The sequence below is a fragment of the Falco rusticolus genome, chromosome 6 (assembly GCF_015220075.1).
Source record: "Falco rusticolus isolate bFalRus1 chromosome 6, bFalRus1.pri, whole genome shotgun sequence".
Taxonomy (NCBI): domain Eukaryota; kingdom Metazoa; phylum Chordata; class Aves; order Falconiformes; family Falconidae; genus Falco; species Falco rusticolus.
This window is the reverse complement of record NC_051192.1, coordinates 9716350-9733872: the sequence shown is the minus strand read 5'-3', so window position 1 is coordinate 9733872 and position 17523 is coordinate 9716350. Positions and strand designations below refer to the sequence as shown.

Below are 17523 nucleotides of genomic sequence, written 5' to 3'. Positions count from 1 at the left end.
AAATGAAATAATTGTTAATTGGAGAAGAGATCTGTTTTGGATACTTCCAGCTTATTTTCTTCAAATAGGGTTTATACGTCAGGCGCCCTGCTCTGAGCTCATTACCCCCCTGCCTCTGGATGCCTGCCTGGGGCTCTTATTACTTTCATATCTGCATGAGGTGAAAGCACCTCGGTGCTCATGCAAGGTAGTCAATACCTATTGTTCCTGTTTTCCATAAAGGAAAGACAAGCAGGAAAAAACTAGAGCGATCTGTGTACCGTCAGCCAGGAAGCCTGTGGCAGAGCAAAGGATAAACCCCTCATCTTGCATACCCTTACCCTCAAGCCACCCTATTCATTTTAGTTAACTCAACCTTCCTCACCCCTGGGCACCAATTCCTAAAGCTGTTGTGTGACCCTTGTTAAGCCCAACAAAAGGGGCTTTAAAATTGTGGCTGTCCTGCACATAACTGGTTGTTAACTTCAGCTGCAGTGGCTAGCGCTGTGCTGGGATAAGGTTCTGGATTACTTAGAAGTCTGGATTACTTAGAAGCAGGGCTGAAGAGTCACACCAACTGCTTGAAACAAGCCCACTCTCTCCCTCTCCCCTCCAGGACTTGCTAGCTCTGCCTGGACCAACAACCAGCAGCCTCACCATCCCACCTCTGGTCTCCGAGCCAGGCAGGTACTTTTTTTCAAAGCCTTGATTGCTATCAGGCTTGGATGCCAGACCTGACACTCACCATCTGCCATTCCAGAACTATCAGCTGAACAGAAATGAGAGTACCCCGTGTTCTTGACCATCATGGCTTCCCTTGCACTCCCCACTCCTCCTGCTACAGGCAGATGCACCATCTGCCCCACGGAGTCAGGACAGCTGTCATGTTCCCTTCGCACAGCACTAGGAAATGAGGACTTGGGCCAACACAACCCGCTTGTCCCAACGTGTCCCAGCCACAAGGCAACTCTCTGTAAGAACGAATCTCCTTTGCAGGTCTTGTTTAGCACCTCACCAGCAGTCAATAACCAAAGAATACAGAAGAGACGGGAACTGATCCAAAATCCTGGATCTCAACCAAAAATTTAGGCAGGACGAAAGGGAAGAAAGCCTAGAGGCATGCCTCCCAGAAAGAAGATGCCCACAGATACAGACTATGGAGGACAGACATGCCTTCTGCATATTTTGGAAGTGCCCTACTCAAAGGTGACCTTGTTCAGCTTGAAGAAAAGCAATGGATTTTTTTGATTTTTTTTTTTTTTCCTCAGGATGAGCTGTCCTATCCCTTGTCATTATGGGTACAGCCCAGGGACTCCCTGTTCACAGCAAGAAAAAAGCAAGCATAGCCCAGGTTATGCAGGACACTACCCTGGGAACTCCTGCCCAACAGGCAACCCAACAAAACAGCAGGGGAATAGAACAGGGACTGCTCATGCCTTCCTAAATGAAGAGTTAATCTCCAGTAACGTTTTGCATCTTTAACTGTCTTTCTACAAAAGTCAAGTGGAGTCAAGAGTATTTCTAGATTGGACTGTGTCTTTTATCCCACATTTACCAAGAATGGAAATGGCAGAGGATGGATAGATAGACAAAGATATTCCCCTGGTACTCTACTCTATCAGTTCTCAGAAATCAAAATTCTTCTACTCCTAAGGCTTCTTCCAAGAATAAACTTAAGAGATCAAATCACTTCCCACCAGTCTTGAAGATAACTGAAAAGCCAAGAGAGCCCAGAGCCCCACCTACCAGTGGCCTAACTGGCAGAAGAGTCCGCAAGCAGCTGGGACACTGACTGTGGGAAAAAAATCGGAAACTTCTTAGGCCTGAAAAGGCAATTAGGGCAGAGAAGTTGGGAAGGCAGAGAGCAAAGCAACAACTCCAGAATCAGAAGCGGTCATCTGGCCTTCATCTGCCATCTATACCTTTTATTCATCAGCCTCATCTCTCTGTATCTGCTTACTCTTTCCTCATCTTCCGTTCCCCTCAGCTCCTGTTTGCTGCTTTTTTCCTACTTATCCCTATCTTCCACACAACCTCCTTCTGACATTCACTTGCTACCCCCTGACACTGGATCGCTTGCACAGCTACTTAGAAGCTGTCTCATCTGATGACAGCGCTATCACATGAACAACAAATACCAGTAAGAAATGTGATGGTGGTGTTGGTGTTTGTGTTTTTGTAAGCTTATAAACTAGATTCCATAAATTTATTACCATATATAAATAGGAGCAAACACTCTGTAATCATAAAATCATTATAACAGAGCTGATCGCAGTATAACATGGAATCTTGATAAACAGAAAATCTGTTCATTTGCAGAATCAAATTAATGTTATCAAGATCTACTACAGCAAACTGCACTGCTAATGTAAGCAAAGGTATAATTGAACTAAATTTTGAATAATAAATTATTAACTAAAAATATCTTTGAAAAACATACAACTTATGCAGATCAAATGCAAAAGCTACATAGCACCCTCTACTGATAACTGGTTATGAAGTCAGGCATTTTTTTTCTGGCTCACAATTCAGTTTTGTAAGAACACTGATGAGTAAACATAAGCTAGTTGAGCAATCATGTAACACTTGAGAATGTTTAGTATAACCACATAGCACTGGAAAAATCTTCCTTCTCCCTGATTAGTCTGTGACAGTTGCCTTGTACCACTGACAATTTGGCCCAAGCCATTCAAACATAACCCAGCCCAAGCTGTCCCCTTTTTTAAGGATTAGCTAGCCTTGAGTCCGAACACCTCTCAAGGTAAGCTCGTTACACAGGCACACCGCAAAGAAATCCCGGTCAATACAGCTGTTTTGCAGGTCATAGCTAAATTACATTTTAACTTGCACACAGGAGAAAGGACAAGGACCCTTGTAACGAGCATCACAACAGTCACAATAACAAAGCATCTTCCTCTTGCTCCTCACCTGCTTAAGGCAGAAAGATCCCACTGGATTGCTTCAGACAGCTGTGTGGGTCACTACAAAGCTTAAGAGCATGTAATAAATGTCTACAATGATAATAATAATACAGCTGATAGCTAGAAGAAGCCAGAGTGAAGCTCAGAGTTGGGAATCTCCCCTTCTGCACATCCGACCAGCAACCACTTCCGAGGTATTGGTCTGGGGTGTATTCAAAGCACTTGCTGAAGCGAGACCTGAGCGATCGAGTTGCACAAGAGCCAGTTAGTGCTAACGACATAGCAGGAACTCCAAACGCCCTTACATCTGTGCCCTTTTAAAACGGTCAGTTTGTGGTATGGATGTAGGTGTCTGAACTGACACTGAAAGTGCTGGATCAACAGCAGCCCACTGCTCACTGATGGCACCTCCATTTTTCAATGTCATTGCTGGTGTCTTACCACCACGACCACCTCAGCAGCTTTGCTCCTTCTCACCTGAAATGGCCTCCCTGCCATTTCATGTCCCAATCACTCCTACACTTCATCACACAGGCTTCTTGCTACATCTTTACCCCGTTACTCATTAGGTCTCTGCTACAAAGCTGCCAGCACCAACCTGACCAGAGGATTGCACAATTCAGGACTGAGATTAAAGCCACCAGCTGTGGATATTATTTTTTTTTAAGCAGCAGATGATTTGCAGTTCCCAAGTGTACTTCCAAATAACAAGACTTAAAAAGCAACTTCAGGCACGTAAGACAATTGAAATATGCCAAAGTGATAGCCACATTAAGACTGGATAATTATGTGACAAACCCAATCATAGCAAACATGGAAAAAACATGAAGAAGAAGAAGAAGAAGAGGCAGTCTTCACTTTTTTGGTAAGAAAAAAGAATACAATTGATTCAGAATGCGTATTTTAATTTTTCTTAGCGGCTACTTCCGAGGGGAGCTCAAGCTAAAGATGAAATCTCTCTTAAATCTTGTTCATGTTTTGCTAGGATTGGGGAGGATTTTGGCATTTGTTTTAACTAGCAATATTAACACCCCCAATGACAGCAAGATAGCACACCTGTGTTTACAGAATGGGAAAGTTGGATATACTGCCATAACAGACGGGAAAGAATAGAAGATCACTGTTAAAAGTTTTGCAAGAGGCTACAAAATGAGCAGTGGTACATATTAAGTTCATTAAGGCAGATCCTACACATGGACAGAAGTGCCTTGGAAAGTGTGTTACCAGCAGCGCTGTGGGCAATACGGAGGCAGGGAGTTAGGAACGCCGCCTTGCTCGGGTGTAAGAAAGGGATCCACTAGGTACACTCTTCCTTCTCAGTATTCAGATTTTTTTAGTTTGATCACAAGCACCTGAAGTGATAATTCATAAGCCTATTACATTTGAGAGCAAAGATAAAAGTAGTAAGTTTAAAAGCAAACAGTGTGTACTAATAAACTAGAGGATGCATTTCGAGAAGATGCAGCTTTACGGGGATTAATGCATTAACAGCACCCACGGTTCCATTATCTCCAGAGTATTTTAAAACTGCCCTTTTAGCTCTCCTTCTGAAAGCGTGGGAGGAGGGAAGAGAAACCAGTCCCAAAAGCCGAAGGACCCAGGAAGCTCCGAGCCCTGAGCAGGATTTTGCTGCCATCATGTGGCAGCACAGCCCCCTCCGACCTCCCGGCCTCATCCTGCCCCGCGCCCACAGAGAGGGGCTAAAAACCCCTACAAATACAGGAAAGGACTTGAACCGGCCAAGCTAAGCCAAGCGTTTCCTCCTGTCCCCAGCAAGCCAGCAGGAAAAAGCTACCGAGTTTGCCACGAGTATTTTTCAGAAAAATCAATGGCTTCATTGCAGTTCAAACATTACAATTTTCAGCATGCACACACCACACTCGTCTACCTGTTCAAGCAGCACTAGAGCTCAGGTGACCAGCTCACCTGAAGTCACTGAATCCCAAAAGGAACTATATAATATTTGTCACATCCATCTCAAAACGTGCTCGGCTGCAGAACTGCAGAACCTGCCAAGCAGCTTTAAGAAATATTTAAGACTCAGCAGCCTATTACTAGAGCAGTGGGTGATCTTTGTTATTTGGGTCACCTTGCTGGGAAATAGAAGGATGTTTTAGTGATACACTCTTTTGTCATTCTAAAAGGGCATTTTGAAATGCTAAAAATAATTTAAAAAAATAATAATCTGCTTATAAGTCTACTTTCCCCTATGAGGAATGAACCTCAAAGGTGGGGGCAATTTTCCAACAGTGAACATCCCGAAGCATTAATGAATTCATACAGGAGACATACAGTATCACCAAGGCATTCAGATAGGTAACTTTCATATAGTATAATGCACTCAAGCAGCTTATTCAGGGATGTGAATGCAAATCAACCCCTTGAAGTTCTCTCTTTCGCCCTGATCCAGAAACACTAGCACTCTGCAGCTGTACTGGCAGGTAACTTTAACACTATTTTCTTAGTACTTGCCAGTCACTCTTTTGCTGCAACTACTTCTTTTTGACCTATTGGCCCTGCTGTTGCTGAAAAAAAAATATATATTCTCAAAACAAACAAAAAAAGATTTTTTTTTCTTAATGGAGTTCTCTGCACTGCAAAGGATTTTACACTTAAACTATAACATAGCTTCTTAGAAGCCTAGTTTTAGTGTCAGAGCCTCATCTGAAAAAGTGAGGAGTTTAGAGGACCAAATGCTCGGACAGAAGATGAAAAGGACAACATGAATGCATGAATTGTCCTGGTATGGATGAACCATGCATAATAATGAAACATACATAAATACAATTATATACATACGTAACATTAAATATAACTTTAATAATCGCATACATAAATTAAAAAGGTACCTGACCAAGAAAGCAGAAGGCTCAAACTAGAACAATTATTTTTTTAAAGGTGTACAGCAAGTTAGATGCATATATACAATTGATTTCAAGTGAAAGCCCAAGTGTCACTTAGGCAGGCAGGAAAATCTGCAGCTAAGAGGGAAAAATGTTTTTGTTCTCAGGGCTGGGCAATCATTCTTTCATCTGCTGCTGGTTTTGGCTGGGATAGAGTTTGTTTTCTTCATAGCAGCTGGTACAGGACTGCATTTTGGATTCGTGCTGAAAACAGCGTTGATAGCCCAGGGATGTTTCGGCTGCCGCTGAGCAGGGCTTACCCAGAGCCGAGGGCTCCTCTGCTCCTCACCCCACCCCACCAGCGAGTGGGCTGGGGGGCACAGGGAGCTGGGAGGGGACACAGCCGGGACAGCTGACCCCAGCTGACCCCAGGGGTATCCCCTACCAAATGATGTCACGCTCAGCATATAAAGCTGGGGGAAGAAGAAGGAAGGGGGGGGGGTTCAGAGCGATGGTGCTTGTCTTCCCAAGTCATCGTTACACATGAGAGAGCCCGGCTGTCCTGGAGGTGGCTGAACCTGCCTGCTGGTGGGAAGGGGGGAATGAATTCCTTGTTTTGTTTTGCTCGTGTGCGTGGCTTTTGATTTACTTATTAAACCATCTTTTATCTCAGTCTGTGAGTTTTTTCAATTTTACTCTTCTGACACTCTCCCCCATCCCACCTGGGGGACTGAGCAAGCGGCTTTGTGGGTCTTGGTGGCTGGCTGGGGTTAAACCATGACACTGCTCCAGTTCTCAAATCTTTCTGCTGCATGCCATACATCCATTTCTGTGGCCTATCTTACATATTTATTTTAAAATCCAGCTTCTATTACACATATGCAGCATGGTAGCCTCTTGATGCAATTTATGGCTATTGCTGACTGCTGCCAGACACATGAAGTGATAGACTGCAGCAAGAGGTCCAGCACTTAAACCTATATATGCATTTGAATGAATCAAATGCTTTTGCATCACAAAGTTGAACTGCTCTTGGTAAAAACTTGTATTGTTCTGAAGAGACACCAACTCTACCTCTTTAAAATCAACACATGCGGTTGATGGTACCAATGCCATCCCTGCACATAAGTGGCAGTTTCAATATGGTTTTATTCTCAGGAGTTTAACATACGAGAGAAGGAAACAGGCTCAAGAATACAAACAGTATTCTTGTTAATTCCATTCACTACAACCTCAAGTATTTCTTGAAATAAATGTAAGTGGCCAAATGCTTCAACAGCTTCTGTGGGCACAACTCCAGTTGGCTTTAGAAGATGTAACACTTGGTTTGAGAGACAGAATTGGCCTATCCTCAAAAAGTAGCCCTTAGCTTTTTTTCTACTTAAGAAAAAAAACCTCAACAAAACCCATTTTTCCTTGGAGGTACACACACCTCCGTTTTTCAGCTAACACTGAGAACATATGGATATAACCACATCATGATTTTGTGTGGATCTCCTGTATTTTTTGAAACATCATTAACCTTAGCGCACATATGTTTGCACACACACCAAAGAAAGCTTTGTGTTTAAAATCGAAAAAATTGCAAGGATGCAGAGAAAAGTACTCAAACACCCATAAATACTATTGAGTATCTAGCATGACCCTGCACTGACATGCTCTTCAGGGATGCTTATAGATCTTTTCTCATCTCAGATCTGAATACCTCTGAACGTGTCAGAGACAGACTGCAATATACCAGAGCAAAACAGCATGGAAAAAATGCAGAAACTTTTGGGAAATAAATCCAGGTCTTCTTAAAATTAGATTTGTTCACATTACCTAGCAAAATGTGATGCTGAAATAAAAACATGGTGACAGACCAACAGTAAAACTTACGGAGGAAAACACCTGAGTTTCACAGGGCTATCATGCCTCTGAATTGCTTCAGACATACCATGGAAGCTTTGGATAGCTTATTCCTGACTGGCAATATTTACAAAATTGTTTGAATCAGAAAAACAGAAAGAAAAATAATTTGAATGCATAATGATTACAGCATTTCACAGATTATCATGTGAATATAGCCAGTTATTTAACAACTTTATACCTAACAGTATGATTTTTTGATATTGGATGTTGTGTTAGTTTCTCCAAACACTATTCCTTTCATTACTAAGAACAAGATTTTACACACGGCAAAAATTTAGGATATATTTTTGGTAGGAACAAAACTACATCGAAAATATCAAAATAGCAAAGTGTGTTACACTAGTGCCCTCAAGTTTATTGTAAGCTTGTTTTTTCTGTTTTTCGTAACCAAAGTGAAGGAAGCAGAGAAAGACTACGCACGCAGGCAGCACATTATTTTAGTACTCGATATTTGAGTAAAGAAACTGCAATAGTTTACATTAGTTGAAGAGTTTTTCATAGATGTGAAATCAGGAAGGACAATATACCTATAGATCAACCTTATATTCTAAATTCTAAAAGTGATTTATAAAGACAGAACACCATTTCATACACGTTGAGGACAGCTACCTTTCTGAGAGGTGCCAAATAGTGTCAGATTTTTCTTCAGTATCTATGTACACACATGCAGAAGGTGCTCAAAGTTCCAAAAAAGAGCCCCAGTATGCAAAGACAGCACACTTAGAAAAACAGTTAAACATTTTAAAACTACTTAGCCTTGTACAGCAAGTATGCACAGAATATATGATTGCTGTTAAATTTATATATTGGCATAGATATATGCTTTACGTCCCTATTAGCCTCTGTACTGTCAATAGATATGCAACTCATGCAAAAAATCATTAATTCTACCGTTATAATTATGGTAATTTTAGGGGCTTACGCTTTCCCTAATATTTATGAGCCACTTTACATGTAATGCCTAGACAATATGATAGCTCACATTTATCTTTTTGACTGCTTATCAGAACTCAGTTACTTAATTACAAGAGGCATCCAAAGTAATTAAACTCCTGGAAAACATCTGCTTTCTGTTACAGAGGGCAAACAAAAAAAGGTATGTCAGAGTGACACCTTATTTGTAAGACATTTATAACTCCAACTTGTTTTTCCTGACCACTGAAAACAGCTACCCACCTCTAACAATGCTTTAATATATACATTCTTTCAGCTCACTTTAAGGAGTCTTAAGTGTTCTTGTTAAGGATCATGGGGTTTACTTCGTATCACCAATCTAATGGGAAGAATTTTAACTTGAAATTTTCACTGTTCTATACAGGTAAGATGTAAACCTAGTGGCCATTTGGTGAGTAGTCAAACTAACTACGCAAAAAAGGCAGTTCATGCTTATACCAGGCACCTATCTTAGACAAATGTGAACTTCCTCATCCTTATCTGCCTTCCCAGAAGCCAAGAACATACTCAAAACACACAGCATAGAAACATTAAGGATTCACTGTAAGAGAGACAAAGGCTGGTAAAGAACGTAATGCAATGGGGCAGAAGAATGAATGGTTTTCAGGATGAGAAAGCTATTTCCAATTTCTCACTCCAAAACAGATGCAAATGGTCTTTCTGTAACTAGTTTCTAACATAATTCATGAGCTGAGAATACAGTTTATACTTTGTCTTGTCAAAGTCTGTCACAAAGCAATTTATGGCTAGAGGTGAAGTTGGCAAGGTAATGGGAACATCAAATTTAGAGGCAATTAGCTCAGGAGGGAACCCATTCCACAGGGACTGCTGGCAAGAAGTGTGGCTGGCAAGATTACAGACAGAAGTGGGGTCAGGGTAATTACATGGACAGTAACTGCGGAATTGATTAGCTACCTGCAAATGTTGAAACAACTTACCCAAGTCAGGAACAAGAATCACCTGCCAAAGTGAGGGTTAAGATAGAAAAGGAATTATATTTTTTGGTGATTATTACAACATAAAAACCTCATTTAAATTTACCTTAACTAACTTAAGTTTCTAAATATTTTTAACACTGGACTGCTGGACTGGTGACAGACAAATATGGAGACAATTTGGAACAATTCTAATTCTCAGTAACCTTTGGCAGAATTAAAGAGTCATTTTAGAAATTATTAGTAAGAGCCTGTTTACGCCACATTTAAGCAGCTCTGAAAATTTCCAGGATAAGGACTGCAGGTACAAGTAGTGTCTTTCATTAAGACAACTACTACAGTTGAAAATGCAAACAATAAAGCTAAAAAGAAAAAAAAATCGAATCTGGTGGAAAACATATTAACATTGATAAATGGAAGATCATCTCACAACACTGCAGAGCTAAAAAGAGGCGATGGAGTGCTGATACCTGACAAGACAGTGCAATTCCCTCAAATAGCATTGCCTGCAATGTCAAGGGGCCTCTGAAGGAAGAAAGCACAGACTCCTTCAAACTTGGACATCTGCTTTCTCTGGCACATTGTAATCCATTGCTGTCCATCTGCCCTTTACAAGCAAAGGAAGAGCAGGAAACACACAAAAGTGGAGAACAAAAAAAACCACAAAGCCAAACATAATGCAGCATCACTTATGAGACAGAGCAACATTGTTAGGATTTTGCATCACTTGTGAGAAATGGATTTCAGGAGCTGTGCCAAGAAGATAAGATAAAATGTTTACAGGCCACAGAAATACTACTCTAATTTCCATTCCTAGTAATTTGTTGTGAAATGCCAGATCGGTTAAGACTTTACTACTGAAGCAGACAATAGTAGGACTCAATAGACAGAAATAGCAAGTTATAATTTGAATTTAAGATCGTTAAACATTAGTTAGTCTGCCTCAAGGCTTTCTTTAATGGCTTCTTTTGAGTAATATTAAAATACCTTATCCAGTTTGCCTAACTTAGTTAAAAGGTATTTACCTATCACCAATTTCATAAGGCAATTACATTATTTTTGAGAAACCAGACAGAGTTCATACTCTCCCCAGTCAAAATTCCTTCCCCCCTCCCCAGCAGCAATGTTACCCAGAAGCGTCACAACTCTTAGCACACCTGTGCCTCTGATCTGCTGCTTCTCCCAACAGCACACCCAAAGCAAGAAGCCTCTTGCCCCCAGCCAACCTGGGCCAATTCTCCTCACAGAGGAGCACACCAGGGCACGGTCCGTGCACATCCACCTAGTTACTCCACCAGCTCAACTCCATTTGACATTTTCCCTTTAGAAGCCGCCTAATCTTAACACTATATAGCAAACATGATTGGTGAAAAGTGCTTTAAGAGCTTACACACATCTACTGCAGACCTGTCTATTGTCCTCCATCAGCTTATTCTAGATTCTGAAATGGGGGCTCCCTGAGATCAAAACGCTAGCCCTCCTATTCAAGGAGGATGGCACCTCTTATGTCCAGGCATTAACTTTCTCCTGCATACTTTGACCTCATAAAATCTAATTTGGATGGCTCGTTAATGGATTCAGACCCCAAGCCTAAAGCTGCTGTTTCTGTACCGTCTCAAGTCCTCATGAAGAACTACTGTCAGAGTCATTGTCTTAGTTAACTTTCTGATGGGCTGGGAGATGTACGTCAAGGACATCCCAGAGATGCTTTCCATGTATCTTTTCTAATATCCTTCCATAAGAGCAGCATCTCCTGTTGGTATGGACTACTTGCACAGCGAACATCTCCACCGGAGGAAGGCCCACACTCCAGGGAGTAATTTTTCAGGAGCTCTCCACAGACAGACATACAGAAGAGACTATCTGAAGCGAACGCCTTGTGCTTTATTTTATTCTATTTGCCTTCTTCTTCAGTAATGAAAAGATCATTGGTTATTAGCTGAGATTATTTGGCTTATCTTTAACCACAGATGAGAAACTAACCTAAGTGACACACAAGTCTGCAGCTGAAACTAGAGGAAAAGGGGAAGGAAAGATGCCTCATTAGTGAACTGTCCTTAAAGCAGATTTGCCCCTCTAATTTCTATATGTTGTTAAGTGTTCCACATTCTTTTTTTTTTTTCAGGTGTTCACCATCAGGTAACCTTGTATTTAGACAAAAAAAAAACTTTCCTTCCTGTGCTATCCTATGCACAGATGGTAGGAACTGCCCATTGAACAAAAGCTCTTAGTAATCTCTCCGGCCTAAACATACTACATACTGCCTTTACAAAAACAAACTTGTGCACACTTCACGCTTCCTTGTTCCCTTTCACTGTTTTTCATGTGAACTTCCGCATCACACTTTCCTTGGTGCTGCTCTGTTCTTGGAAAAGCTCTTGTGTCTGTCTTCCCATCGACTGCCATACTGAAACAGTCGTGGGAACCCACTCGTCTTTGCTGATTTGTTCTGTTCCCCCATCTGAACTGTCACTCCAATATTTCCAGCAAAGGTGCTGATCCTCAGGAATTAAATCTTTAGAAATTAAATGTAAATGGCTTCAAAGAATATCTGAACTTCCTTTCGTTAAAAACATTTTAGCAGATCCCTTAAAAACAATTAGCATCCCTAGAGGTCTGCAAAACACAAAGTAAAAACCAGTACTTAATAAAGTACAGGAAGACAGAGATACCACATAAGCATCTAGCAAAGACAGATTCAGAAGGACTTCTTATGTGAGAAGGAAGACTGTTCTTCTTCTGGTAAAAAAACCAGATTCACTGATAAATGTCAGGGGACAGTAAACTATTTCTGAATTTAGGACAGATTCAAGTTCTCAGTTGTGATGGGGGAGGAGGGGAGTATTCTGTGCAAGGTGAAACAAGGAGAGTTGCAAGAGTTAAACAGCCCTGAAGTAAAATGTTTGATGTTAGGTCAAAACTGAACCCTGCCAGGTTGGATTTGTTTTATTTTGCTAAAGACAGACAGAACATTTCTACTGTAGATGAACTCTTTTTTTTTAATCTTTGCCCACTGACTATTAAAAAGCATTATTCTCATGTCTCTCGTAATAGCATTGTGTATAAAATGCTAACACTGTCTTTAACATAGTCCCCAGCTTTTCAGAAGTCTCCACTGAAAACCAAACACTTGAAAAAATATTTACTATTAATTATGACCCTCTCACCCCTTCACCCAGCTTTTCCAAATGCTGTATAGCAGTAGGAAAAACATAAATTTATTAAATAAAAATACTTATGAACAGTTAAAATTCTTTTTACTGATATACAAACAACAGATCACATGGGAGAGGCTGTGGAAATTACAGTAACGAATACAGGATTCATGTGGATCACTCCAAAGAGACATTTGTAAAAAGAAATTGTTCATACACCTTTTCAGAGTGGCAACCTATCATGGGACATTTCATGTAAGGTGAAAGGCTCTGCTGCTAGAATCCACAGGGAGCAGTGTCACTGGCCGACACTGACACAGCACTAAAAATCTACAATGGACCCAACAGGGATGGGCAGCGAGAAAGACAAGGTTGAGAGAACAGCTACTAACAGTCCCACATACTTTGTTTTAATTACAATCTTAATTATAATCACCACACTTGACTTTGACTATTCCCAGAAAGTAATGAAAGCACACTGGGTAGTTTTAGGTTTTTTTACTTTTCCTTATCAACACTCTTACAAAGCAGTACTGTATTAGCACAAAACAAACAAACAAAAAAAGCATGCTCTGACACCTCTAGAAGAGGTTAGCACATTTATTTTCCAGTGGTCCTCTTCACATGCACTTTAACAGCTACAATTAGTTTCATAGCTTCTTGCAACGAAAACTTCTAAAGTTTCCAAAAATCAGGGCTTACTTACTGAGCATTTGAAATACAATCACAATTTGATAGCTGGTGTCGAAAATTTCCTTCCTTCTGACAGCCGGCCTTTAAATAACAGGATCTAATTTCCCCTTTAGAAAATACAGAGAAAAAAAAAAAAAAAAACAGTTCAGTGAAATGATCATTTGTTTTACACACAAAGTGTATAAAAAATACATTTTAGGTCAGGCACATTTACACAGTTTTCAGTCTGCGCACTAGGCTTATTTTAGACTTCAGAAAGCAAAATTAACATTTGAACAACTAAAAACCTGAGACAAATGAAAACTCCGAAGTTACAGTGAAAATTTAAAAGGCATGTAAAGTAAATGCAAAACCCATCTACCAATCTAAGTTCCTTGTAAAATGTGAAATCATCAAGTATTTTTTTTTCAGTTCACAAAGTTGAGGTACAAAGCAGGGGAAAATTCTGTTCAAAGCGTAGCCGCTGCTACTCCCTCCCTGGATACGCAGCAAAAAGTGAAGGTTCACTGCTCGTTGACCCAGAAACCATGCAGACTGCCTGACCCGCAGCTGCTGCTCTTAGACCTAGAGCAAACCAGGAGCTGCAGGGCTGCACGCAGGGCCAGGAGGAATCGGCAGAAAACCACAGCATCTCTGGGGTCACAAGCCCAGCTACCACGAGCACCCATTCCACACTGGTTTTGAAGGCAGCTTTAAGGGAAAGACAGCTTTTGGGACAGCTGCCTGTCAGAGGTATGGGCCAGCACCTCACAGGGCACTACAGGGAGTTCAACCAAGCCACTATCACGTCTATTTATTACAGCTCCGGCCTCCAGGAACAGCTGCAGAGCAGCGGCACAAGAAGCATAGGCATGGGGTAAGACTCATCAATTCTCTTGAAAGGGGGAGCAGACCACAACTCCGAATGACAGCAACCACCACGTTATCAGAGGGTTCAGTCTGAGCCAGCTGAAGAACAAAACAGCAAAAAGCAGGAATATTTTGCCCAGCCAGACCAGTGCAAAACTCCTCACCAGGCAGAAAGCATCAGGGTCCTTCTGCAAAGACAGAAGTAGCTTTCTGGCCTAGCCAGCATTTTTTGAAGGTGACGTTTGGAAGATAAACTTCACATCCTGTGTAAGCTTCAGGTCTCTGATGGTCGCTGGTGGATTTTGAAAACTCTAGTTATTGCTGATCTGACTTTAAATTACCAAGCCCTTTTCTTCCATACACACAATAAAAGATGCAACTGGTAACAGACAAGAGAAATACCCTTCCAGGGCATCTAAAGATTCTACAGAAGTTTCCTCACACATTGTAATTATTCCAAGTACAGAAACTCACCATTTTCATCTATGAACACGTGCATTGCATCCACGGATAGCTCGTCTTGCACAGATGCCTCAGGTCCACTTATTACTTGCAAGACAGAACTGTCTTGCTGAGAAGTTACCCGGTAGATTATCTGCCTTTGCCTGTTGCCCTGGTAACTTGACACAAAAATGTTTCAAAACTACTATGAGGAACTTTTTTCTTGTTCTCAATAAAACAAAAAGAAAGAGAGGTTAATTAAAAGTTTATGTCATTTCTACTCAGTGAAACAAAACAGCTTACATCATATCTTTGAAGTACAAAATTGTAAAGTAAACTGGCCTTACAGTGCTGCAAATTTGGCAGACTCTGGTAGCACCGGACTAGTACTAGCACGATCTTGGCTTTGTACATCTGATCTTTCCTGTTTAGGAAGTTGCTCACAGTGCTTTTCTGTTCCCACCATTTCTTCTTTTCTCTCCGTCATCTGGCTATCTGGAAAACAGGGCAGTGAAGTGGAGCCACTCTCTGCAGATGACTGTCAAGAATTTCATTCATTAACCACGAACACGAGCATCTAAAAGAGAAAAGCTAAAATGCTGCAGTAATTAATGTTTTCCATAAAACTAGTAAAATTACTTAAAACAATGCAATCACAGAAACGTGGACGAGGAGGTACTCTGACTGGAGGAGGCTGTGTGAATGGGTTGTTTCAAGAACAGGCAGTGTGAAGCAAAGGACAAACAAGAGAGAATTTCTGCTTTGCTTCTCTTGTTGTTTCAGAGGGAAGAAATCTGTCCCTAACCTAGAATGGTAAAAGGCTGCTTCCCTGGGGGCCGTAATTTGTTCCCAAGCTGTGTACACTGGCAGCAGAAAAGCAGGAGCACTGGCCCATTCCCCTTTTACAAAAGGGACAGCAGCACCTTCAAAGGAAACAGAGCTCCAGGATGGGAAAGCAGGTAGCTGCCTAATCCCTCTTGCCACCAGCCACACACTTGATGCAGGACAAGACAAACCGGCTAAACAATTTCACAGTAGGTTTTCCTATGCTTGGAAAATACAAAATAGAATTAAAATATACATGATGGACTCATCCAATTTCTACTAGTCTGAATACCAATTTGAATACCAGTTATATTTCTATTATCTCCCTACACCTGTACATCATTTACTTATATACATGCACAACTTTCAAGCAACATTCTTTTTTAGTAACTAAATATTCATGTTGAATAACAAAACATTTTGCAAATGTGCTTTGACTGTAAACTAAAATAAACTGTATGTTAGGATTTTAAAATGCAGCTAAGACAGTGATTTTATCACCACCATGTGCAGTCACACAATTAAATGCTTTAAATAGAAGAAAAAAAAAATTTGTGGTGCTTGTTGGAGATGTTTCAGTGAGTCCTGTAGCTTCTTGCACTAAGCCAGGTGTATTGAAATGTACTTACCCAGACTTCTTGCAATATTTCCTGTTTAAATGCCTTAAAAATCTAATCATCAAGAAAAAAAAAACCACAACACAGAAATTTGCCCCACAAAGAATACCATTTGTTAAACCACACTTCCTACTAATACAAGTACTATCCTAAACTGCAAGAGTCACCAGTCAAGAACCAGTGGTGTCACAGCTAAGACAGTCTAAGAATAAAACAGATTCAAGGCTTGTAGAGCTGTAATACCTTTTATTAGGCCAACTGATATAATTTGAAAAAAGCAAAGAAGCTTTTGGATATGCAGACCTTTCAGTCTTGTTTTCCTCCAACGGTATCAGTTGATCTAGTAACACGTCACTTCTGCAAACCAACGTACCTTCAAGAGTTAAGACATATCCACACCAGTTTCAATTCACAGGACACACCTCTCTAATGCCCGAAAGCCTCTCACACATAGCCACTTTTCACTGCAGACATTTCACTGACTTTTTTTTTGAGTGGGGCGGGGGAACATGGGACGGGATGTGGGATCCAGAAGCAGAGGAACAACTTTAATTGTACCACCACATCTTGTCCCAGCAGGTCTCAGCCCTTAATGTGAAGCACAACAAGCAGTACCAAGCCTGAAGAGTCTCACTAGATCCCCAGACACTCACCAGCCAGAATTGGGGTACCAGAAGCGTGTGGGAATGGGCAGTAGAGATAAAGACACCATGTAATTCTCACTTGGAACTTCCTTCAGCTTCCACAAGGAAGAAAAAAAAAAACAATCTCACTACAACACTGCCGACGTTCTGAGCCTGTAGCAGATGATGTCTAATGATCTTGACTTCTTGTGCAATAAATAGAATGAGCATAAGTTTGGTTTAGGGAAATCTTTTGTAACTGTTGTGCATGGAGACAAAATTCAATAGGTTTTCCAGATCTACTTATCTCTACTCAGGAAAAAAAAAATAAAGCAGTGGAGAGGGGAGTGGGCCTTTTTTCCTTTCCTAATTAAAGTTTTAAACTCCATTTTAAGCAGAAATCGTGCCTTATTTAACCGTGGCAATACTGAAGCATCCCCTTAATGATGTAACTGTACCTGAGGGAGGCGACGGAGCCACAGACACCTAATCAAAAGTACCTTCCTAAAGGCTTGGGCTGTTCAAGCTATAAGAATAATTGATAGAGATCAGAAACTGTGGTTTTAATAATCTAATTGGTCCCATATTGCCCAAAACTAGCTCTAGGGCTGGAACAATTAAAAAGATTTTTTAATTTGATTATCTAGTGGTTTTAGAAAATGCCTCTCTTTTCCATTCCAAACCACAAGCCTTGCAGACATCCTGCAGTGGTAAAGAGTCATAATAATAAAAACATAAACATACTGCTTCTTACAGGCTTTATATGCCAATCAGACA

General features: G+C 40.9%; 1 protein-coding gene across 1 annotated transcript in view; it reads right to left on the bottom strand.

The window, feature by feature from the left end:
• The window catches only part of PCNX2 (pecanex 2), a 159630-nt gene that overhangs the window by 122486 nt on the left and 19621 nt on the right, over positions 1–17523 (bottom strand). Inside the window, exons 6-8 of the mRNA XM_037391395.1 lie at positions 15029–15176; positions 14715–14860; positions 13405–13498 (exon numbers count right to left, since the gene is read on the bottom strand). Of these exons, the coding sequence (XP_037247292.1) occupies positions 13405–13498; positions 14715–14860; positions 15029–15176 (388 nt within the window). The remainder of the gene's footprint in view (positions 1–13404; positions 13499–14714; positions 14861–15028; positions 15177–17523) is intronic.